Source organism: Dermochelys coriacea, chromosome 10 (genome assembly GCF_009764565.3).
Source record: "Dermochelys coriacea isolate rDerCor1 chromosome 10, rDerCor1.pri.v4, whole genome shotgun sequence".
Lineage (NCBI taxonomy): Eukaryota > Metazoa > Chordata > Testudines > Dermochelyidae > Dermochelys > Dermochelys coriacea.
The window spans coordinates 40,015,402-40,038,866 of record NC_050077.1 but is presented as its reverse complement, the minus strand read 5'-3'; the positions used below and the strand labels follow the sequence as shown (position 1 = coordinate 40,038,866).

The following is a 23,465-nucleotide window of genomic DNA, read 5'->3' as shown; positions in this document are numbered from 1 at the left end:
AACCATATTTTGATGGTTTGCTATGATGGTCCTGATTTGGCAGAGAATGTGGATGGGGAGGAGAAGGAAGAGAAAGACCACCAGGCCATTAAAAGCATCCATAAATATCAGGGTCAAGGCGGCCAGTGTTAGGCCCAATCCAAGACCCAGGATCAGAGCAGCCCTGAAAAACAGACTTTGGGAAGCTTCAGATCTGGAGCCCTGCTTCCCAGGTCAGGCCAGTCTCTCAGCAGCCTCTGCATGGGATCCCCAAAACACACAGTCAGTCATGGCTGCGTGAGAATTGTAGCCCATTCCTTCAGCAGGCAGCAAGGGCCCAATTTTCAGAAATGCTGGGCACTGGACAAGTCAGTCTCATGGGCGGTCAATGCACAAGGAGGGAGCTATGCAGGGTAATAATCAGGATGGTGGAATAATCTTTCATTTAGCTTGGAGTCCTTGCCTGCAGCTGGAAGATGCAGCTCTAGGATTGCCACCTGTCCGAAATCCATGGGACAACCCCAGCTTTGCCAGAGCTGATCCTTTTGTGCAGAAGGGCAATTGAAGAGCCCCAAATATACCTACCCCTCCCCGCATGGTATTGCATTAGGATGCAGAACCGCAGTGATTTGTGGATGGAACATCCTGACATGATGCAGCTGGGCTGTTAAGTTTGTTTCTTCAAGGACAGCTAGTTAGTTTGTCTTTATCACTTGCCCACCTGAGGTAATTTTGTGGCTTGACTGAGTATCCCATTCCCTATCTCCTTAGCCCAAAGCTCCCCAGTGCCGCCTGCTGGGTCTGAAAAGCACTTACCACATGTTCTCCAGGATTTTAAACAGATGCATATTTGTGCCTGACTGGAGTGGAATGACCACTAGGAAGGTGAAGCCCACGGTGCAGACAAAGAAAATCACTTGCTGGGTGAGGAGACCTTTGAGAGACAGAGCATCAGCCACAGTGGGAGGGGTAAAAATTGCCAGGAGAAGGGTGGAGGAATCATTATCAGTCTCTAGTAAGTGGGCACACAGCCACGGAGGGTGTTAAAACAGACATTTCCTCTAACCCTATTTACTCCCTCATTTATGTTCCTCAGAGCTGCACCATCATTCCAAGGCCCCCCTCCTTTACACACTACATATCTAGACTGGGGCTATTTCCAAGGAGCCTAAGTGAGTTAGGAAAAAGAAAAGGAGTACTTGTGGCACTTTAGAGACTAACAAATTTATCTGAGCATAAGCTTTCGTGAGCTACAGCTCACTTCATCGGATGCAGTGAGCTATAGCTCACGAAAGCTTATGCTCAAATAAATTTGTTAGTCTCTAAAGTGCAACAAGTACTCTTTTTCTTTTTGCGAATACAGACTAACACGGCTGCTACTCTGAAACCTGTCATTAAGTGAGTTAGGCACTCTGTTTCCATTAAATCTAATAATTGAAAATCTAAATAATTGAAAATCAATGGGAATTGGTCCCTAAATCGCCTACATGCTTTTGAAAGTCCCACCCTATGCACCTAACTCCTTTACACTGTTTTAAAAATAAAAACTCTCAACCTAATTCCATTGACAACCTGTTACTTCCCCTCCCATCTATGTGTTAACTTACTAGGTCTACTCTGTCATGTTCACACTCACACACAATTCATTATTGGATTTAATTGGGGGTCAGCATTTTCTTACCATGTGGCTCATTAGTCACCTAGAGAAGAGCCAGCTCTGGGGTCTGGAACTGTGATTTCTAATAACAACCACACCAACACGTGTGGCCTGCATTGTGCAGGAGGTCGGACTAGATGATCAGAATGGTCCCTTCTGACCTTAGTATCTATGAATCTATGAAACACCAGCAGGGTCCACAGGACCAACGATTCATTTAACCTGATCTAAGAGGTGAGCAGCGGGATACCATACATCACACTGATAATTCATTCAGCTCACCAATGTAAGGACATTAAAACTAGGAGTTCAGAAAAGCGTCACATTCCCAGCACCAGGATATGTGATTCGTGTGTGTTCTTTCAGGATCCCTAAAATAATCTGCTCTAGCCCCCGCCCAGATCGCGATGGCTACAGGCCTACCACTTCACTACTAGGGAAAGTGCAGCTTGACAGCTCTGCAGACTGACACCCACCACTTATCTACCAGTCAGATGCGGAAGAGGCTGGGCAAGCGTCCCCTCCCACATCTGCAACACATACCATCTGACTTAGAAGTCTACTTTTGCGTGGTGGGAAGGGAGTTCAGGCTCTATGGCCAATGCAGCCCTTAGTCTCACTGCTGAAATGGCAAAAAAGGTCAATTAGTGCCTGCCCATTATGGTCAACCTTTGTTCTTGTTCCATTTTTCAAAGGTTAATAAGGGTTAAGTATAGTGTTACTAAGGGTATGTCTACACTACGAAATTAGGTCGATTTTATAGAAGTCGATTTTATACAGTCGATTGCATATGTCCACACTAAGCGCATTAAATTGGCGGACTGCATCCTCACTACCATGGCTAGCATCGACTTATGGAGCAGTGCAGTGTGAGTAGCTATCCCACAGTTCCCGCAGTCTCCGCCGCCCATTGGAATTCTGGGTTAAGCTCCCAATGCCTGATGGGGCAAAAACATTGTCATGGGTGGTTTTGGGTACATGTCGTCAGTCGTCCCTCCCTCCGTGAAAGCAATGGCAGACAATTGTTTCGCACCTTTTTTCCATGCAGGCGCCATACCACAGCGAGCATGCAGCCCACTCAGCTCAGCTCACTGACACTGCTGCTGTTGTGTCCTGGGTGCTGCTGTCAGCAGACGGTGCATCTGCTATCCATCATCATCCACCGCTTCCGCTGCAACTCTGCTCTCCTGCAGCTCGATGGATCCGTTCTGGTCCTCCTGGGTGCTGCTAACCGTCATCATCCACTGCTTCCGCTGCAACTCTGCTCTCCTGCAGACACCATACCACGGCAAGCATGGAGCCCGCTCAGCTCACCATCACCGCTGCTGTTATGAGCATTATAAACACCTCATGCATTATCCTGGAGTATATGCAGAACCAGGTTAAGAGACGCCATCACGAGGAGGATTTTGATGAGGACATGGACACAGATGTTCCTGAAAGCACAGGCTGTGGCAATTGGCACATCATGGCGGCAGTGGGGCTGGTTGATACAGTGGAATGCTGATTCTGGGCCAGGCAAACAAGCACAGAGTGGTGGGACCGCAGTGTCGCAGGTATGGGATGATTCACAGTGGCTGTGGAACTTTTGCATGCGTAAGGCCACTTTCCTAGAACTCTGTGAGTTACTTTCCCGCACCCTGAAGAGCAGGAATACCAAGATGAGAGCTGCCCTGACAGTTGAGTGGCAATAGCCTTGTGGAAGCTTGCAATGCCTGACTGCTACTGGTCAATCGGGAATCAATTTGGAGTGGGCAAGCCTACTGTGGGGGCTGCTGTGATCCAAGTAGCCAGTGCAATCATTGACATTCTGTTATCAAGGGATGTGACTCTGGGAAATGTGCAGGTCATAATGCAATGGGTTCCCTAACTGTGGTGGGGCGATAGATGGAACGCATATCCCCATCTTGGCACCAAACCACTTTGCCAACCAGTACATAAACCGCAGTACATAAACTGCAAGGGGTACTTCTCAATGATGGTGCAAGCACTGGTGGATCACAAGGGATGTTTCACCGACATCAATGTGGGATGGCCGGGAAAGGTGCATAACACTCGCATATTTAGGAACTCCAGGCTGTTTGAGCAGCTGCAAGAAGGGACTTACTTTCCAGACCACAAAATTAACATTGGGGTTGTTGAAATGCCAATAGTTATCTTTGGGGACTCAGTCTACCCCTTGCTCTCATGGCTTATGAAGCCTTACACAGGCAGCCTGGACAGTAGTAAGGAACAGTTCAACTATAGTCTACGGTGGTAGACTGTGCCTTTGGACGTTTAAAAGCTCGCTGGTGCTGTTTGCTGACTAGGTCAGACCTCAGCGCAACCACATTCCCATTGTTATTGCTGCTTGCTATGTGGTGCATAATATCTGTGAGAGTAAGGGGGAGACGTTTATGGTGGGGTGGGAGGTTGAGGCAAATCACCTGGCATCCAATTTTGAGCAGGCAGACAGCAGGGCAATTAAAAAAGCACAGCTAGGCACGCTACGCATCAGAGAGGCTTTGAAAACCAGTTTCATGACTGGCCAGGCTATGGTGTGACTGTTGTGTGTGTTTCTCCTTGATACAAACCCACCCCCCTTGGTTGATTTTAATTCCCTGTAACCAAACCACACTCCCTCGAAATAAAGTAACTATTGTTTTGAAACCACACATTCTTTTTTTATTAATTAAAAAAGTGAGATAACTGACAAGGTAGCCTGGGTGGGGTGGGGTGGAGTGGGGTGGGGAAGGAGGGAAGGACAAGGCCACATTGCTTTTTGTAACCACTCTACAAATCAAACTGTTTGAATGACAGCCTTCTGTTGCTTGGACCATCCTCTGGAGTGCAGTGGCTGGGTGCCCAGAGCCTCCCACCCCCTGTGTTCTTGGGTGTCTGGGTGTGGAGGATATGGAACTTGGGGAGGAGGTCCGGTGGTTGTACAATGGTTGCAGCGGGGGTCTGTGCTCCTGTTGGCTTTCCTGCAGCTCCACCAGATGCTTCATCATGTCCGTTTGCTCCCCCATTAGCCTCAGCATCGCCTCCTTCCTCCACTCTTCGCGCTCCTGCCTCTGCTCTTCACGCTCACTTAATGCTTTCCTGGCCTCTAACACTGAATGCCTCCATGCATTCAGCTGTGCCCGATCAGGGCAGGAGGACTGCATGAGCTCGAAAACATGTAATCACGAGTGTGGTGGTTTTGCCTTCTAATCTGTGATAACCTCAGGGATGGAGATGATGGGGGAGCATAGAAACATTTGCACCTGGGGGTGAGATAAAAAGGGAGAGTAAAATTTAAGTTGATAAATTTCTGAGAACAAAAGGGATACTCTTTCACAGTGAATCAAGCAATTCACAGCAGACAGCACATGTGCTTTAGGTACAAGGTCACATTTTGCCTTTTATATTGAGCGCCTGCTGGTATGGTGACACATCTCACACAGCTGGGCAACAGAATTCAGTTTCCAGGCAGCCATGGTAAGGCACAGGGTATGCGGGGTTGGCTTCTTACGCATAACATGTGGGAATGGTTTCAAACTGCAGCACCATCCTTTCCCATAGCAAGCAATGGGTTGGGTTTCACATTTAAAAGGAGAGGCTGCAGTTTTTGGGTGGATGTGCAGCACACACCTCCCCCCACCCCACCGCGTGGCTATTCTCTGGGATGATCCCTTTACCCCTTCCACCACCACATGGCAAAGTAGCCCAGCACGAACAGGGTCTTTTTACTGTTCCCTTAAAAAAATTCCCCTATTTCAACCAGGTGACCATGAATGATATCACTCTCCTGAGGCTAACACAGAAAGATATAGACCAAATGTTGCTCGAATGCGACCAAAACCCAGGACCATTTGCTGCCACGCTTTGTGCTGCAATGATTCCAAAATACTTGCTAGTGGCTTGCCATGGTAAAGTGTCCTACCATGGAGGACGAAATAAGGAAGCCCTCCCCAGAAACCTTCTGTAAAGGCTTTCAGAGTACCTCCAGGAGAGCTTCATAGAGATGTCCCTGGAGGATTCCCCCTCCATCCCCAGATATGTGAACAGACTTTTTCCAGTAGCTGTACTGGCCACGAATGCATCCCAATTCTTCAGGGCAAATCAAACATTAAACACTATTGCTTTTAAACCCTGTACTGTAGTTACAAATGTGCACTCACCAGAGCTGCCTCCTCTGGCTTCAGGGTCGGGGATCCCGCTTTCGGAGGGTATTGGGTCCAGGGTGATGAAAAGGTCCTAGCTGCCGGGGAGAACAGATTCACTGCTTGTCTGCTCCACATTCTCCTCCTCCTCATCATCGACAAAATCCTTCTCCCTGTTGCATGAGACTCCCCCCTTGCAGGTGTCCACAGACAGTGGTGGGGTATGGTAGGGTCCCCCCTAGAATGCCATGCAACTGATCATAGAAGTGGCATGTATGGGGCTCTGACCCGGAGAGCCTGTTTGCCTTCTTTGTCTTTTGGTAGGCTTGCCTGAGCTCCTTAACTTTCATGTGGCATTACTGTGTGTCCCTGTTCTATCCTCTCTCCATCATGCCCTGTGAGATTTTGGCAAATATATTTGCATTTCTTCTTTTTGCTTGGAGTTTTGCCTGCACAGATGCTTCTCCGCATACAGCGATCAGATCCAGTGTCTCCCTTTGTGCTGGTCCATGGTCCATGTTGGAGCTTGTTTGCAATTCTGGGGGGACTGCATGGTCACCTGTGCTGCTGAGTTTGCCACGCTGACCAAACAGGAAATGAAATTCAAAAGTTCCCAGGGCTTTTCCTGTGTACCTGGCTAGTGCATCGGAGTTCAAAGTGCTCTCCAGAGTGGTCACATTGGAGCACTCTGGGATAGCTCCTGGAGGCCATTACCATCAATTTGTGTCTGCACTACCCCAAATTCAACCCAGCAAGGTCGATTTTAGCTTTACTCCCCTCGCTGGGGAGGAGTACAGAAGTCAATTTTAAAAGCCCTTTAAGTCGACGGCACGGGCTTGGTTGTGTGGATGCATCCATTTTTAAATCAACCTAATGCAGCTAAATTCCACCTAACCCCGTAGTGTAGACCAGGGCAAAGTCTGCTGGATTTGCCAAGGGGTCAATAGATTGCTAATAACCATGTGTAGCTTCTTCCGATAGGCTTAATGCCATCTATAAACATACCCTACTTATGTCTGGAACATGCTCATGACATCTATTAACCAGGGCTGCTCAAAAGATTTTCCATCAGAGAGGTAACCAGGCCTACTAAACAAGATTGGGGGGCATTTTAAACAAAGGATTATTCTTCCACAGAAGATTCCACTTTTACTGACAAACCGAACTATTTCCATTTCCGTATCCTGGTGTGAGTGCTGCAGTTGGTGTCAATCCTAGCAGTTGCATTGACTGTGAGTGGAGCTCTGCCAATTGACACCAGCTGAGGAGCTGAGCTTATGTATCTCAACTATGCCTCAGCATTTACCTACAGCCTGTGAAAATTCGACTCTTCCCTCCAAAGCCCCAGCCCATGACACCATCTCTTAGGCCTAAGGACCAACACAGTGTTTGGTTCCTCTTTGAGGAGGAGTTACCCAAGCAGGCGAATGCAGTCTGGAAGCTGGCAAAGCTCATCCAACAGACCAGAGCCTGTTGGGAAGGGAGGAGCATCTGGGCACGGCAGAAGACATCTAGGACAGCCCCTCGGTACAAAGCCTTCAGATTGGCCCTGTGGAAAGAGAGGCCAGATAGACCTTTTCTACATCCAAAGGCAGCATGGGAAAGGTGTGTGTAGGGGAGGCATTTTGGTTCTATGACCAGGGTTATCCCAAGCCCTGAAGGAGTTCAGGGCAGATGGGGAGGAAAAAAGCTAGTATGAAGGAGAGTATGCGAGAGTCCCTCATTCCACCCACAGGCCCAGTCTCCCCAAGTTCCGCTACCTGGGGAGATGTCAGACAGGGGATAGGGTGGGGAACACATAGAAAGCTCTCTCTGGTCCACCGTGCTGAGGCTTGGGAACAGAAAGTCAGAAACAGGCTCTCACCTGTGCATCACCAGGGATCTCATCAGCATGGAGAAGGTGAGCAGGCAGGAGAGCACAAGGGAGCAGACATAGCACACTGTAAGGGAGCAGACAGAGACAGCTGTCATTTGAACCAGATCAGCACAATGGATTGTGCTAGATCCAGAACTGGACCCAGTCGCTGCCCACCATTCAATGGACCTTCCCCCTCCCCCATCTTCCTGACACTGATTTACAAGTTTATTGTGACATTTTCATTGCTGCATCTCTAGCGCTGGTGAAAGGTGCCAGAGGGGCAGAACTGGATGACTTCTGGCTCTGTTTATGCAGTCACTGCAACATATGCAAGGGCAGCATCAGGCTTCCCAGCACTGTTCTGTTAGCACACTTCCATCCTGCCCCAGAGGGATCTCCACTAGCATCCATGGCCCATTCAAACCTCAGCCACCTTGCTAAAATTGGAGGAGGGAGGCGTGATGTGGTTGTTTGTCACCTGGAGAAACCACCTGGTGGTTAAGGCACTGGACTGGGACTTGAGTTCAGTTCCTGGCTCTGCCTGTGTGACCTTCCATAACCTCTGTGCCTCAGTTTCCCTACACATAAAATAGTGAAATATTTTCCCCATCTCACAGGTGCATCACATGGATACATTCAGCAGCCTCCCACGTGCTTGGCTCCTCCAGTGATTGCGTGGGGTGCAAAGAGCCAGGCCAAGCTAGCTTGTATCATGGAACAGAACTCCCACCCGATAGGAATGACAGCCAATAACTACAGATCCACACAGACACACACCATCACCCTAGGGTTACAGGCTCCGCAGCCACAATACGCAGTCTGGCTTTGAGCTAGCTGCTGCATGGTTAGACATCCCTGCCTTCCAGCCTGCTTTGGTGGTTGCAGTTACAGCCTCCAGCTAGGTCATTAAAGACAAGAGTCCATCCTCCTGGGGTATCCAAATCCAAAACAAACACAAAAGAGACAGTCACCCCAGTCTCAAAGCTGTGCCCAGCCACTCCAAGTCTCTTTCACCCCTCAAATCAAGCAGTGAGTGACTCCCAGGGCTCGCTACCCGGAATCTCCCTCTGGGTCTCTGCCCCCCACCCCCCAGCCTGAGTTAGCTATGTGATCTATCCAGCATGTGACTTCACTTCTTTTCTCCACCTGAAAGATGAGCTAAATGTTACAGGTGGGACAGGACCTCTCTCTCTTTAAAGGGCCACTCACCCAGAGACAGTCTCCATAGTCATTACCAGTCACCCCAGTCAGCCACTCTCTTCCCACCCCCACTCCCTCCCCAAGCACTTAGTGAGTCTACAAAAACAGTTAGACACATTCAAAATGTCACAGCAGAAATCAGCCAGCAGAAGTGTGAAAGGAATGACAGGCTGTAAAAATATCTTTGAAAGGGGGGAGCTGGGATGGGGAGAGAGATGTCAGGAAGCAGGATTTTTAATGTGTCGCTGTTTGCAAAGAAGTGCTGCCATTGTTCTAAGTGCATAAAGGAGAGGCTGACTGAACAAGGGGACACATGCTAGCCAGAGGCAACAGGGCCAAGAGCTCATCTGCCTGTCCTCCTGTTGGGGGCTTTGAATTAGCCAATCCCTCACCCTTCCACACCAGGGCTTTGTAGTTACACACTCTAGAAGCCATCTGCTCAATTCCAACACATATCAAAGTCCCCCTGAACAATAGCATCTGTAGCGTTGAATTGCTGGCTGTGGATACATTTCTCCTCTTGCCCCCCTTCTCTGCTTGGCATTCACAGCACTCTTCATTTGCTGGCACGAGACCAGGGTTTTCTTTTCATGTCTCCATCTCTCTGCCGTTTGCAGCAGCATCCACATTTTAGAACTTTGCTATGCAGCCTGGTGGGGGTTTTAGTGATCAGGCCTAGAAACTTCAGGCCTGGAAAGAGTCAGGAAAAGAGCTGACAGCTCCTGCTTTGAGTAAGAGGCACACAAACTATTTCAAACAGGGCCATCTCTGGCTCTCCATCACCACCATATCTCACACTCTTTAGCATCCGAAACCCACTATGAGGCAAAAAGAAAAGGAGTACTTGTGGCACCTTAGAGACTAACAAATTTATTAGAGCATAAGCTTTCGTGAGCTACAGCTCACTTCATCGGATGCATTCCACCAAATGCATCCGATGAAGTGAGCTGTAGCTCACGAAAGCTTATGCTCTAATAAATTTGTTAGTCTCTAAGATGCCACAAGTACTCCTTTTCTTTTTGCGAATACAGACTAACACGGCTGCTACTCTGAAACCTGTGACTATGAGGCAAGGCAGAGCTGTTATCCCCATTGCATAGATGGGAAATAGGGGCAAAGAGAGACTAAGTGACTTGACCAAAGTCACATATTGGAGCTTGTGGCAGAGGAGAGAATTGCACAGGAGTCTCCCAAGGCCCAGGTTACTCCCCTAACCTTTGAGCCATCCTCTTCACTCTCCAAGACTCCTTTCCCAGCAGCCCAGTATTCCAATTTCTAGAGTTTCTCTGTGATTGGGACCTATTACCACAAACCGAAGGTACAACCCCTGCATTGAGCCAGCCCACATGGCACACCTGTGCACCTAATGCTAAGAGAAAGCAGGGGCAGAGTGTTTGTGTCGGGGGGAATGAATCAGAGGGGAGGTGAAAGAGAGACTTTAGACAGAACATAGCAAAAAAACACACTCTGGGCCTTTTAGAAGTTGTTAGTGGAAGTAATTTTCAATGGAATCAAAGCACTATTAGGCATTCATCTCCCAGCGACTGGAAACCAGAGTCCTGTTACATTAATTTTCCTGGCATCCTTCCAGAGGACCAGGCCTCTTCTAAATTTCAAACCAACCTCTTGGAAAGATTCAGAGGACAGTGCAGCATTTCAGATTGTCCCAATTCCCATGACTACGCTTTGGTCTGAAAGTTTCTCCTATCAAACCTCTCCCACCAACACTACCACAGGGGCCCATGAGATCAGCTGTTGAACCCCAATTCAGCGAGGTATGTACGTACATGCCTTACTTAAGCACCTGAGTAGCGAGACCCCTCGTAGGCTTCTCAGGGCATGTGCTTCAATACCTTGCTGAACTGCAGCCTCAAGGCAGACCCACAGTCCAATGATGTCAATGGAGAAACTCCCATTGACTTCTTTGGATCAGACTTTTGAATTTTTAATCTCTTACATCCAGGAACTTCCCTCCCAACACCAACCACACCCCATCTCCCTGCACACCCACAAACAATGGGATTAGCAACACACTCAGGAGCAGGGACAGAACCCAAGATTCACAGTGTTCACACTCCTGTTTTAAACATTACATACCGCTATGTAAACCAGTCTAGCTGATGGTCACCGCCCTGCTACGCAGGTGTCTCTATTACCATGGGACAAATGGCTCAGTGACTGAGTGGTGCCCTTAGTTCCATTTAGTTAGTTATTTTTACTCATTAAAAGGAGAGAGAAAAAACCAACCCAAGCAGCTGTTGTCCTCTCACTCTGGGGAGCTGGGAATTTGCTTTGGTCTGTGCAGCTTTGCTCTAGTTGAAGGGGAAGAGTTGATACTTAAATGTTAAGAGGTCAGGAATTCTTTGGTGCATCTTGATCCTGAGAGTAAGTTTCAGTATCACAGACCTTTGCTGTCACCTAGACAAATTGCCTGTTTCTTGGGTAGTCTCAGCAGAGAGCTCCGCGACAGAGAAGTGTGTATAGTGTGGGAAGGAAGAAGAGGCATACAGACTGAACACCTCCTTCAAGACGTCGCTCCAAAGCATGGCAGTTTGGAAGCTTTCCTTGCCATCGTCCATGCTGTACCAGACAGAGGCCGTTGGGCCTCTACACATACAGCCCAGGATTTAGGCAGGGAAACGGGACTGGGATCATGGGCACCCCCAGCATCAAGCTTGACAGACTTGGAGAGACTCACCTTCCAGTGACCAAAGATAGTGTCTGACTGTGTCCAGCTCCCGCTCCATGTCTCCAGGGACACTCCTCGGGTTCTCTGAGGGCACAACACCAAACTGAACCAGCAGGACAGTGATTTCCTTCGTCATCCCTGCCCTCACTATCTGAATGTTGGGGACGAAGACGACGAGCAGCAGCAAGGCCATCTGTGAACCAAGAGCCTGGTGAGCGCTACAGACAGTGTGCAAGGGAGTGTGCTCATGCATGTGCACCAGCAACCTGTTCACCGCCACTGTGGTAAACTCCCGCCCCACAGCAGCTGCTGACCACATCCTGGACACTGCCATGGAGTGGAGGAAGCAAGGGGGACATGGGTGCCAGAGCCTCAGACACAATGGAAAGGTGACAGCAAGAAAAGGGTTAAAAACTCCAGTCCGTTCTGCAAACTGGGACTGGCCTGAGGCTGCCAGGGCAGGAGTCCTCAGTTCCAGTCTCTCGTCCACTGTGCTGGCGGGAGCACACAAAATGAACACCAACAGAGAGAGCTGTGGGCAGCTGCCACGTCTGGCCCTGCTGCAGATGGAAAGCAGGGCTGTGACCAGAGCCTGGTCCTTGCTGAAGCTGATCACCCTGCCACAGCACAGTAATAGCTGCAATGAGTACAGAAGGGTGCTGCAGGCTCCATTAGCCAGGAGTGACCCTTGGGACAATGCAGCCTGTCACTGAGGTTAATCCTGCTTGCTCCTGGGAGAACCCTCACAGTGCTCAGGGCAAGTCACAGAATGGGTGGGATGGGTGCGGGAGCTTGGCAGTTGGTGGGGCTGCCCATCTTGCTTCCCCACTCACACAGAATGTAAGTAGGGCATGGGAAACAACAGGACAGGCTAGCAGGGCCATCCACAGGCCCAGCAGGGGCATTGCTATGGCCTTACCTGGTAAACAGCAATCACGGCTGTGGTTACAGAGAGAACCAGCTTCAAAGGAACCTGGAACCCTGAAATCCCAGAATGATAGGGGGACATAAGAGACAGGAGACCAATTCCAGCCTGAGGCTTATGAGCAGCAGGGTGACAAGTTAGCAAAAGGCATCCATCTGGGCTTCCATTCCTTCACAGTGTCAGTCACTCTCGCCATCCATCCAGTTTCATTACATCCGTTCATAGCTGTCTGACCCCTCTCCCTCTAGCCAAAAGCATCCCCACCACTATGGTTTCATCCAGGCCTTCCTCAGCACATCCAGATTCCAGATTCCACCCATCCACTCTGTCAATGCAACAACAGTCAACTGAACTGCTAAACACATACATGAGGGAAGAAGCCTAATAACACAGAAACCTTCATGCAATCTGGGACACAACGATGTCATGCCAATGGAGTTAGCACTCTCCTTGCAACACCCCAAATTTCCTCTCACAAAGATGACAATTCATGCAAATTGAGTTGTGCATATTTAGTACAGCAGCTGCCTCGGCATAGATGCTTTGAGAGAGAGAGCCAAGAAACACAGTTATTTCATGTGGGAGGAAGTCTAGTGCCAGAGACCCTGATATGCCTAAGAGCGCATCAGAAGATCTTGTCATACAGTACCTTCCTGGGGTGTGTAGATGTAAGAGCGTAAATACATCTGTGCCCTCGAGAGGAGACTTACTTTCCTGGAGCTGGAAGAGGAAGAATTGTGATGAGTCAGGTATGAAACGTTGGCCCAGAACAAAAGCACTGCTTTGGTTTTTAACACTTATCGATCAGCATCAGCAGCCTGCCCTTTTGGGTGGAAGTTCTGATGAAGCTAGTACACTCAGTTCTGCCAATACACCTCAGTCCTGACTTGTAGCATGCATAGCCACTCCAGCCCCAGGCTCCCCATGCACAGCCCAGCCAGTGTATGTGGTCCTGAGCTTACCACCACCTCGAGAACAGCTTCCTTTCTAACAACAGCAAAAGCACTGTTCAGAGCAGCATTTCCCAACCTTTCTAGGCCATTTGGTATAAGAGTAAAGAAGTGTCAATGATAACAAGAGTAATGGAATCCAAAGTCAGAAGGAATCCAGTGGGATCGTCTAGTCTGACCCCTTGTATGAGATGGGCCATAGGACTGCCCTGAATTCCTGTGTGAACTACAGCATGATGGTCAAGTATGAAACCCAGTAAAGATTACATTTACATCCATAATGTGTGTGTTTTGAGAAGGCAACAGAAAACTTGATGTTGGAGGGCAAGAGTGTGTGGGGAGGGGAGAGAAAGATTTTCTTTGCTTTAGACAAATGAAGTTTTCAATGTCTCATAAGTAAGGCTGTGAGTTTGTCATGGAGGTCATGGAATCACGGAAAGTCATGGAATCTGTGACTTCTGCAGCAGCTGGTACGGATGGCCTGGGGGCTGCCTGAGCAGCTCAGGTGGCCCCTGGGCCAGCTGCACTGGTCGCTGCTGGGGGAATCTTGGGTCATCGCCCACCCCACCCTGCAGCAGGAGTTTGGGTAGGAGGCTCAAGGCTGGGGTTGGGGCACAGGAGGGGGTGAGGGCTCTGGGCAGTGCTTACCTAAGGGGACTCCCTGAAAATGGCAACACCCCTCAGCTCCTAGGGGGAGGGGCAGCCAGGGGGCTCTGCATGCTGTCTCTGCCTGCAGGCACCACACCCAGAGCTCCCATTGGCCAAGGTTCCCGGTATTTGGGGAGGAAGCAGCATGCAGAGCTGTGTGACCATGCCTCCGCCTAGGAGATGAGGGATGTCACCACTTCCAGGGAGGCACGGAGCCAGGGAGGGAGCCTGCCAACCCTGCCAGCCCCCCGTACCAATGTGGTTCCGCGCTGCATGCTGCCACCCGCCCCCTCTAGGGTTGCCAACTTTCTAATCGCACAAAACCCAACACCCTTTCCCCCTACTCACTCCATCCCCCCTCCCTCTGTTGCTTGCTCTCCCCACCACCCTCATTCACTTTCACTGGGCTGTGGCAGGGGGTTGGAGTGTGGGAGGGGGTAATGGCTCCAGGGTGGGGCCTGGGATGAGGGGTTTTTGGTGCAGGAAGGGCCTGGAGCCGAGGAGTTCAGAGTGCAGCAGCGGGCTCAGGTCTGGGTCAGGGCTCTGGCTGGGGGTGTGGGCTCTGGGGTGGGGAGGGGGTTGAGATGCAGGAAGAGGCTCTGGGCTGGAGCAGGAGATTGGGGTGCGGGAGGTGGTGCAAGTTCTGACTGGGGGTGTGGACTCTGGGGTGGGGTTGGGGATGAGGGGTTTGGGACGCAGGAGGGGGCTCTGGATTGGGGCAGGGGGTTGGAGTCTGTGTGGGGGTTCTGACCCATGGCAGGGGATTTGGGTGCGGGAGGGGGTTCCGACCTAGGGCAGGGGATTTTGACTCCGGCCGGCCGGCACTTACTTCAGGTGACTCCCAGTTGGTGCCACAGCGGGGCTAAGGCAGGCTCCCTCCTTGCCCTGGTTCCACGCTGCTGCCAGAAGCAGCCAGCTCCTAGGCAGAGGGGCCAGGCAGCTTTGCTCAGTGCGTGGTGCCCGCACCCACAGGCGCTGCCCCCACAGCTCCATCGCCATGGTTCCCAGCCAAAAGGAGCTGCAGAGGCGGTGCTCAGGGTGGGGGCAGCACACGGAGCTTTCCTGGCTGCCCCTGCACCTAGGAGCCGGACGTGCCAGTCACTTCCGGGAGCTGAATGGAGCCAGGGCAGGCAGGGAGCCTGCCTTAGTCCCGCTGCACCACCAACCAGACTTTTAACGGCCTTGTCAGTGGTGCTGAACAGAGCCACCAGGGTCCTTTTTCGACCAGCCATTCTGGTAAAAAAGCAGATGCCTGGCAACCCTAGTCTCCCACTCTCATCCCCAGGCGACCCCCCACAAGCACCAATGGCACCCCCAGGCTGCCCCCCCAAGATTTAATCAGGGGTATATAGTATAAGTCATGGACAGGTGATGGGCCATGAATTTTTGTTTACTGCCCGTGACCTGTCCATGACTTTTACTAAAAATACCCATGAATAAAACGTAGCCGTACTCATAACCCCCCATTGTGTTTACTGACCTATCCCCTGGAGGGTCACAACCCCCCAGGCGAGAAACACTGGATTAGAACCAGGCAGAGTTCCTGCAGAAGAGGAAGAGCATTGTTTTGGCCGTACCTTCTTTTGTGTGTTCTTTTGGCCAGGATAGTCTTCAGGTATTCATTATAATAGTCATTCCCTACAACCTAAAGAAAGCAGCACAAAAGCCCACTTGTTATTTGGATACAGAACACAGTCAGATGCTTGAATCAACACCGTGGTTCTCTCTCCTTAGAGTGGTTATCTACAAAAACCCTATAAGTAGCTCTGTGCTCAAAGGTTTCCACTTTTGTCCAATTCTTGCTTCCCTTTTGCCCCCCCGTCCGAAGAAAACCCTTCCATATATACATTCTTTAGGGAAAGCATTGCACCATCTACTGGCAGCCTCCAATATTGAATTCATTCAACACCTAGTATCTTCTTTCAAATAGAGAGTCATTAAGCAGTTGCATTCAGCTATAGGAATAAAACTTCCACACCAAGAAGTGTTACACAATCCCCTTTTTAGATGAACAATTTTTATTGACATTTTGCAACAAAACATTTTAGTTAATCACTCCAGAAGAACACTAACTCATTCACTAGAGCCTAAATATCAATCTAGATGCGAGAATCATAGCCTGGATCATTCCAAGACAACTCAAAATGGGAGCCTTCCCTTGCTGAACAACAGCCAGCTGCTTTGCTCTCATCAAAGGAGGTTTGTTATGCACCAGAGGTACCGGAACAATTTTTATAGTGGGAATGCTGATGACAGAAACCATGGAAATCATGTTTTTTTATTACTACTTCAAGTCAGGGGGTACAGAAGCACCCCTAGTTCCAGCACCACTGTTATGCACTGAACTTCAGCCACACTCCTCTTACTCTGGGAGATATAGGGAAGGACAGGCGTATCTTGCGCATTTGTGGGAGCAACTAGAGTGCCAAATGGCAGCATTAGGGGACTCCGGCTGAAGCTGAGTTCCAAGGGATAGGATCCTGGGAGGTGACCAGGCACCAACAAAACTGATGCATTAAGGACAGATAACTCAAGCTTGGGAGATGAGCACCTTCCAATCCCCCTTGCATGTAATGACACTTGACTGGAGTGCAATCAGGATGTTGCAAGGAAAGAAGAAGTTCAGCATTTCAGATCCCTTTTCAAACAAGGCTGATTCTGGAAGTGGAGGAAGGCTGCCTGCTGGGCCCATGACAGCAGAAAGGAGATAAAATAGGAAGGTTTGTTTGCTTGGAAGAATGATTAAAAGTAACTTAAGTGATTGCAAGCCCCAGAGTAGGGGGTAGGTGGGAAGTGACGACACAGAATCCGGGACAGGGTTTACTGGAGAGTCAATAGCACTGAGTGAAGAGGCTCAACAGGTTGGCTCAAATGAACATATAAAAGATTGATGTTCAGCTGACACTCTTAGGTTTGCAAGCTCATGGGGACATTGACTTCCTCTGCTTTCTAACTCTGGACAAGCGAAAAGTGCCCCTAGAACAACCTCTTCCTACCATTTCAGCTTCTGATCTTGGCTGGAGCCCAGAAGTAATGAAATACCAGGGGGGAAAGCTAATAAAATATTTGCAGAGTTTGGACTAGAGCAGTGGTTCTCAAACTGTGGCTCAGGACCCCAAAGTGGGTTCAACCCAGTTTTAATGGGGTCGCCAGGGCTGGCATTAGACTTGCTGGGGCTTAGGGCTGAAACCATAGTCTAAGCTCCGCCGCCCAGGGCTAAAGCCTTCAAGTTTCAGTGCCCCGCAGGGCGGCAGGGCTTGGGCTTTGGCCCCTGAGCCTGGGGCAGCAGGGCTTGGGCTTTGGTTCTCCTTCTTGGGGTCATGTAGTAATTATTGTTGTCAGAAGGGGGTTGCAATGCAATGAAGATTGAGAAAATCTGAACTAGAGGCTCTGTTCACAGCTTAGTGTTTAGCTAAGTCAGTTCCTGAAGCCTAACCCTACAGAAACACCCAGGGCCACCTTTGCAGAGCCTGCCTCTGGTTTTCACCCAGCCATTTCTATCTGCTTAGCTGATTAAGCCTGAAGACAAGATACAGATATAAATATCCATGTGAGCAAGTGATGCACTCGGGAAGCGAGGAAACTGACTTACATGCACGGACGTGGGGTTTGCGCACACAGACAATCATCCCAGTGTGCAAAGTTGGATGCGGAAAGTGTGCCTTACAATTAGAGAACTTGGGTGGCCCCATTCGACCCTAAAGGCTTGTCTACACTTGTAAGTTATTTTGGATTAGGATGGGGTGTGAATTTTAAAAAGTCACACAGTAGCTATTCAGGAGCAAGAGAGTGTCCACAAAGGGAACTACTGCAGGTAGTGATATATGCCATCATATTCCAGCAATGCCCCTCTGTCATGTATATTGGCCAAACTGGACAGTCTCTATGCAAAAGAATAAATGGACACAAATCTGACATCAGGAATTATAACATTCAAAAACTAGTAGGAGAACACTTCAACCTCCCTGGTCACTCAATAACAGACTTTAAAGTAGCAATTCTTCAACAAAAAAACTTCAAAAACAGACTCCAGTGTGAAACTGCAGAACTGGAATTAATTTGCAAACTGGACAACATCAAATTAGGCCTGAATAAAGACTGGGAGTGGATGGGTCATTACAAAAACTGATTTTACCTTATTAATTTCCCTGTACTGTTACTCACACTTTCTTGTCAACTGTTTGAAATTGGCCACCCTCATTATCACTACAAAAGTGATTTTTCCTCCCTTGGTATTCTACTGTTAATTGAATTGTCTCGTTAGACTGACCCCTCACTTGGTAAGGCAACTCCCATCTTTTCATGTACTATGTATATATATACCTGCTACTGTATTTTCCACTCCATGCATCTGATGAAGTAGGTTCTAGCCCATGAAAGCTTATGCCCAAATACATTTGTTAGTCTCTAGGGTGCCACAAGGACTCCTCCTTTTTACTGAAGGTAAATTTCCCTGTAGACAAGCTCTAAGTAGAAGGCCAGACAGATGTGGAAACAATATGAGAAAACCATCTGGCAGAGCGATGACCAGTCAAAAGCATTTTGTGACCATGGACTTCAGAGAACCAAGATCAGTACCTCAAGCATTTTCACTACAAAATGGGGATGATCTATTTCACACATAAAAATACGAGAGACCTGCTATTAAGAAAAAAAATGAATACACATGGCATTTAAAGTATTGCAGAACTGATCAGTTCCCATGCCAATAACACAATACACTCCAAAATGTGTTTTAGAAGACATAAAATACAGGGAATGGCATATTTCTTGAAAGTTGTCTGATTCATGCCACATTTTGTGTCTCTTCTATAGCCACATCTGCTCTGCTGGGCACATCTTCAACTCTGATTACAGACACTAAAGTCTTATTCACTAATTAATTAGCTCGCACACACGATCAAAATTTGAACCAATAACTGGTACATAACTGTTGCACAGAAGTGGAACTAACATAAGGGGGAAAATTTATGTTTTCTACACAATGCCCTTAGCGGAGTCAACACAGCATGGATTTGAAAGGAAGCTGTAGTGCATTACCTCTCTAGCAGACAGTTTCTCCTGTGTGAAGCTCCTGACAAGCAGCACTGGATACCAAATGCTCAGGACTATGAGGCAGAGGATAATAGGAACATAAGACAGCAGGGAATAATACCTGTAAATCTGGGGAGAAGAGGACAGTTGCTAAGTGTGGTTATCACTTCATACTTCAGCACAAGCCTGTACATAGTATTCTATGTACTGTGACCTACAACTTCCTGCTCCTGTTGCCCCTCCATCCAAAGAGTTAAGATTCACAGTTTAGGATTCCTCAGGTGCCTGCAGATGCCCAGAATGCAGCAGTAGCCAAAAGCCTTATTCCATCTGCTTTAAGTTAGGAGACTGCAAGGGCTCTGCTCCGATGTGGCCTACACTACAGTTATCCACACCTTCGGCTCAAGAAGAGCCTGACTTGAGGCTTCACCGTGAGTGTCTCCCAGTTCCAAGCACCAGCCATTCATCCCCGCTCCCTTTCCACTTACCTGGAGATGTCTTTAGTAGCTGATATGACCAGGAAGGAAGAAAAATATACATGTTATGCATCTCATTTGCATTTACCTTGGACGACTGAGGGCAGTCCACTTTTTGCCAGATATGGACCACACAGTGGCACCAGGAGAGTAAGCAGCCTATGAAGTACCCGGCTCGGTTTCTGATTGTGGCGCATGCAATTAAAGGATAATAGAAGGCAGGGTAATAGAGCAAAGCCATGATCTTCCAGTACTCTAGACAAGGGAGGGGGGGGGAAGAGAGAAAAAACAAAATTGCAGAGCTCTCAGTACAAGGATTAATAGGCAAAGTGATGCCCTTGACTTGCTTATTGGGTTAAGAGGAGACATTAAGCCACCCAAACCTGGAGACTGGAAATCCACTCCATGCTAATGGCATGCAGGGATAGCCAGCCATGGCACCTCTCTTCCCCTTGGCACCACCATCACACGAGGGCTTCCCATCAGCCTGCCCCATGTTAAATGCTCACTGGAGGAGACCTTAGGGTGCTGCCTCCACTTAGCAGAGTTTAACTGCCGGGATACCTTCACTTTGCCATATGAAGCTCAGATAAACCGTCACTTTTTAGATCAAGGCGCTTCCCCTCCAGCCCCAGTTGGTTTTGTCTGGTTCAGTTCAGAGGAATTCAGCATCTGCAGCTCTCATTCACATCAGCTGGAGCTCTGGCTTCCCAGTGCCAGGACCCACCAGTACTAATGCAAGCGATGGAACAGCAGTACTAGGCAGGGCCTGACAGAGCACAAGGCTGCTTCACAAAGTTTCGCCCGAGTCACAACAGCACTGGCTTTTTCAACAGAGCCCCACCCAGCCCTGCTGGAGCTGCAGTCCCATTTCCTGCTCCCCCGGTTGTAATATAGTCCATTGTTAGCAGTAGCACATGCTGTCTGGAAATCTGGAGTATATTTGCACTGATCTGTGTGCAAGAGGACATGCAATAGATTGGCCAAACATGCCTGGGGAAGGGCCAAGGAGGGCTCAACACATTTTAAATGTTAAAACAAACAAATGTGTGCATGGGGGTAAAGGTAGCCAAAAAATGAAGACAGTTATTCAGGGTGTCACCCAGTTAAGCCTGGTCTGAATGAGATCCCTGTGCCCACCTGGGACAGCCTGTGGGGACAGCCCTGGCTTCCGAGGGGCCCAATGGATTGAAACAGCAAAACACCCGCAAACTTCAGAAAGGGATGACCCAGCATTACCTCGACTGCGTGGGGAGGTGCTGGCAATGAAAGGCAGGGGGTCGGTATCCAGCACCAGCACACAAACAGAAGAGAAGAGGATTCCAAACACTGCTGCCACCAGCCCCTGGTGGCCCTCCGCCTCCAAGAAATTCACAGGGCTGCAACAATCAGGAGGAGTGGGGGGTAGAATGAGAACAGACAGGGTGCCCCTCACGCCCACCTCCCCATGGAGATCACCCTTTCCTCCACTGCAGACAGCTTGAGAGAGAAGGGCACAGTGGTTTGGGGTACCACATCCACCTGTCTCTTGCCACAAAGGGTAACCACTAGGTGCATCATACAACAGCTGGAATAGGGGAGTTACCACAAAGCCCCCATGGAGTGGCCAGTGGGATGTACCTGTGTGTCCCATTTGCCAGCACTGCTCATCACCAAAGGTATCTGGATGGGTCCCCCATGTCCTCTGTTTAGCTGGAAGAAACTGATCCCCAACCTGACCCTGCCACAGCCATACCCTGGGCTTCTCTGAGCTGCCTTAAGGACACAGGTGGTTCTTCATGGTCATTGCTGAGTGTCCCTGTCACATTTGCAGGGAACATGGAACTGCAACCTCTCTCAGGGATGGATAATTCTTATTTCTACTGTCCCAAAGGCATGCATGGTGATTTATAGACTAAAAGGTGAGATCATGGGAATTCATGATCCATATGGCTCTGTGGATATGGGGAAAGCAGTGCATGTGATATACCTTGACTTTAGCAAAGCTTTTGATATGGTCTCCCACAGTATTCTTGTCAGCAAGTTAAAGAAGTATGGATTGGATGATTGGACTATAAGGTGGATAGAAAGCTGGTTAGATCATCGGGCTCAACAGGTAGTGATCAACAACTCGATGTCTAGCTGGCAGCCAATATCAAGCAGAGTGCCCCAGGGGTCAGTCCTGGGGCCAGTTTTGTTCAATATCTTCATTCATGATCGGGATGATGGGATGGACTGCACCCTCAGCAAGTTTGCAGATGACACTAAGCTGGGGGTAGAGGTAAATACAATGGAGGGTAGGGATAGGATCCAGAATGACCTAGACAAATTGGAGGATTGGGCCAAAAGACATCGGATGAGATTCAACAAGGACAAGTGCAGAGTCCTGCACTTAGGATGGAAGAATCCCATGCACCGCTACAGGCTGGGGACCAACTGGCTAAGCAGCAGTTCTTCAGAAAAGAACCTGAGGATTACAGTGGACAAGCTGGATATGAGTCAGTAGTGAGCCCTTGTTGCCAAGAAGGTTAATGGCATATTGGGCTGCATTAGTAGGAGCATTGCCAGCAGATCGAGGGAAGTGATTATTCTCCTCTATGCAGCACTGGTGAGGCCACCCCTGGAGTATTGTGTTCAGTTTTAGGCCCCCATCTACAGAAAGGATGTGGACAAATTGGAGAGAGTCCAGCGGAAGACAACAAAAATGATTAGGGGGCTGAGGCACATGACACATGAGGAGAAGCTGCGGGAACTGGCATTATTTAGTCTGCAGAAGAGAAGAGTGAGGAGGATTTGATAGCAGCCTTCAACTACCTGAAGGGGGGTTCCAAAGAGGATGGAGCTAGGCTGTTGTCAGTGGTGGCAGATGACAAAACAAGGAATAATGTCTCAAGTTGCAGTGGGGGAGGTCTAGGTTGGAAAAACTAGTTAGGAAAAACTATTTCACTAGGAAGGTGGTGAAGTACTGGAATGGGTTACCTAGGGAGATGGTGGAATCTCCTTCCTTAGAGGTTTTTAAGGCCCAGTTTAACAAAGCCCTGGCTGGGATGGTTTAGTTGGTGTTGGTCCTGCTTTGAGCAGGGGATTGGACTAGATGACCTCCTGAGGTCTCTGCCAACCCTAATCTTCTATGATTCTATGATATTAGAGATAACAGTAAGGAATATGAATAGGTGGAAATAGTCAAAGGGCAAGGGGATGTCTACTGCACTAGAGTTTTTAAATAATTGCCCAAGTCACTCCATACCCCCTATCCAATGGCAGATCAGATGCCCTCTCCCCACTCCAAGTTCTAGAACACAGATATCAAGGTCAGCTGGTAGCAAATCTCCCAGAGTCACCTGGCATAGCAGTGTGAGCAAAGGTCTGGGATCCTGGAGGAGGATACCAGTGGGAAGGATTCCAGTTACTGGCTGAATTTCAAATTTTCTGTGACTGGGGATAAATTGTTTAGTCTTCTGGTATCACAGTCAACCCCCGCTGCTGAAACGAGAATGGCAACATCATTGTTTTGCACAAAGAGGAGCACAGCAGGGGTTCCTTGGGAACATAGGCCTCTCTTCAGTTTGGTTTTAGTCTAGTCTGCAGCCATCTGACCGGAACAGTGTTGGGCTAGACCACCAGGCTAGCCATCAGGGCTGCCACATGAATGGCAGAGTGACTCAGAAGCAGCCATCCTGGTCATAGCTCTTAGTTTGTCAAAAGAAAAGCTGCCCCATGCTCTTAGGTCAGCCTGCTGGGGGAAGAGGAGTGGAAGGGGGGAAAGCCATGAAAGCAGTAAAGAGAAGAAGGTTCAGGTTAGGTTAGATAACACTCCCAAACTTTAAGATTCTTATCGTGAACTTGGAGACAGCTGAAAATTTTGACTAGAAAGAGACTGATCCAGCCCTTCCTGCCTCTAGCCTGGGGTTTGAAATGCAGCCTTGAATTCTGCATCTGCCATTTC

General features: G+C 49.0%; 1 protein-coding gene and 1 long non-coding RNA gene across 5 annotated transcripts in view; one reads left to right on the top strand and one right to left on the bottom strand.

The window, feature by feature from the left end:
• The window catches only part of STRA6 (signaling receptor and transporter of retinol STRA6), a 53,596-nt gene that overhangs the window by 4,491 nt on the left and 25,640 nt on the right, over positions 1-23,465 (bottom strand). For all 4 annotated transcript variants that reach the window (XM_038419295.2, XM_043493738.1, XM_043493736.1 and 1 more), the window contains 10 exons: positions 20,780-20,919; positions 19,629-19,795; positions 19,071-19,193; positions 15,608-15,675; positions 13,082-13,152; positions 12,427-12,488; positions 11,517-11,700; positions 7,625-7,700; positions 7,176-7,309; positions 796-913 (listed from right to left, as the gene is read on the bottom strand). In XM_038419295.2, the coding sequence (XP_038275223.1) occupies positions 796-913; positions 7,176-7,309; positions 7,625-7,700; positions 11,517-11,700; positions 12,427-12,488; positions 13,082-13,152; positions 15,608-15,675; positions 19,071-19,193; positions 19,629-19,795; positions 20,780-20,919 (1,143 nt within the window). The remainder of the gene's footprint in view (positions 1-795; positions 914-7,175; positions 7,310-7,624; positions 7,701-11,516; positions 11,701-12,426; positions 12,489-13,081; positions 13,153-15,607; positions 15,676-19,070; positions 19,194-19,628; positions 19,796-20,779; positions 20,920-23,465) is intronic.
• On the top strand, positions 3,683-21,903 carry LOC122456076. The gene is made up of 3 exons (XR_006274719.1): positions 3,683-3,882; positions 12,085-12,088; positions 21,891-21,903. It is a non-coding gene; the product is annotated as an uncharacterized LOC122456076 (long non-coding RNA).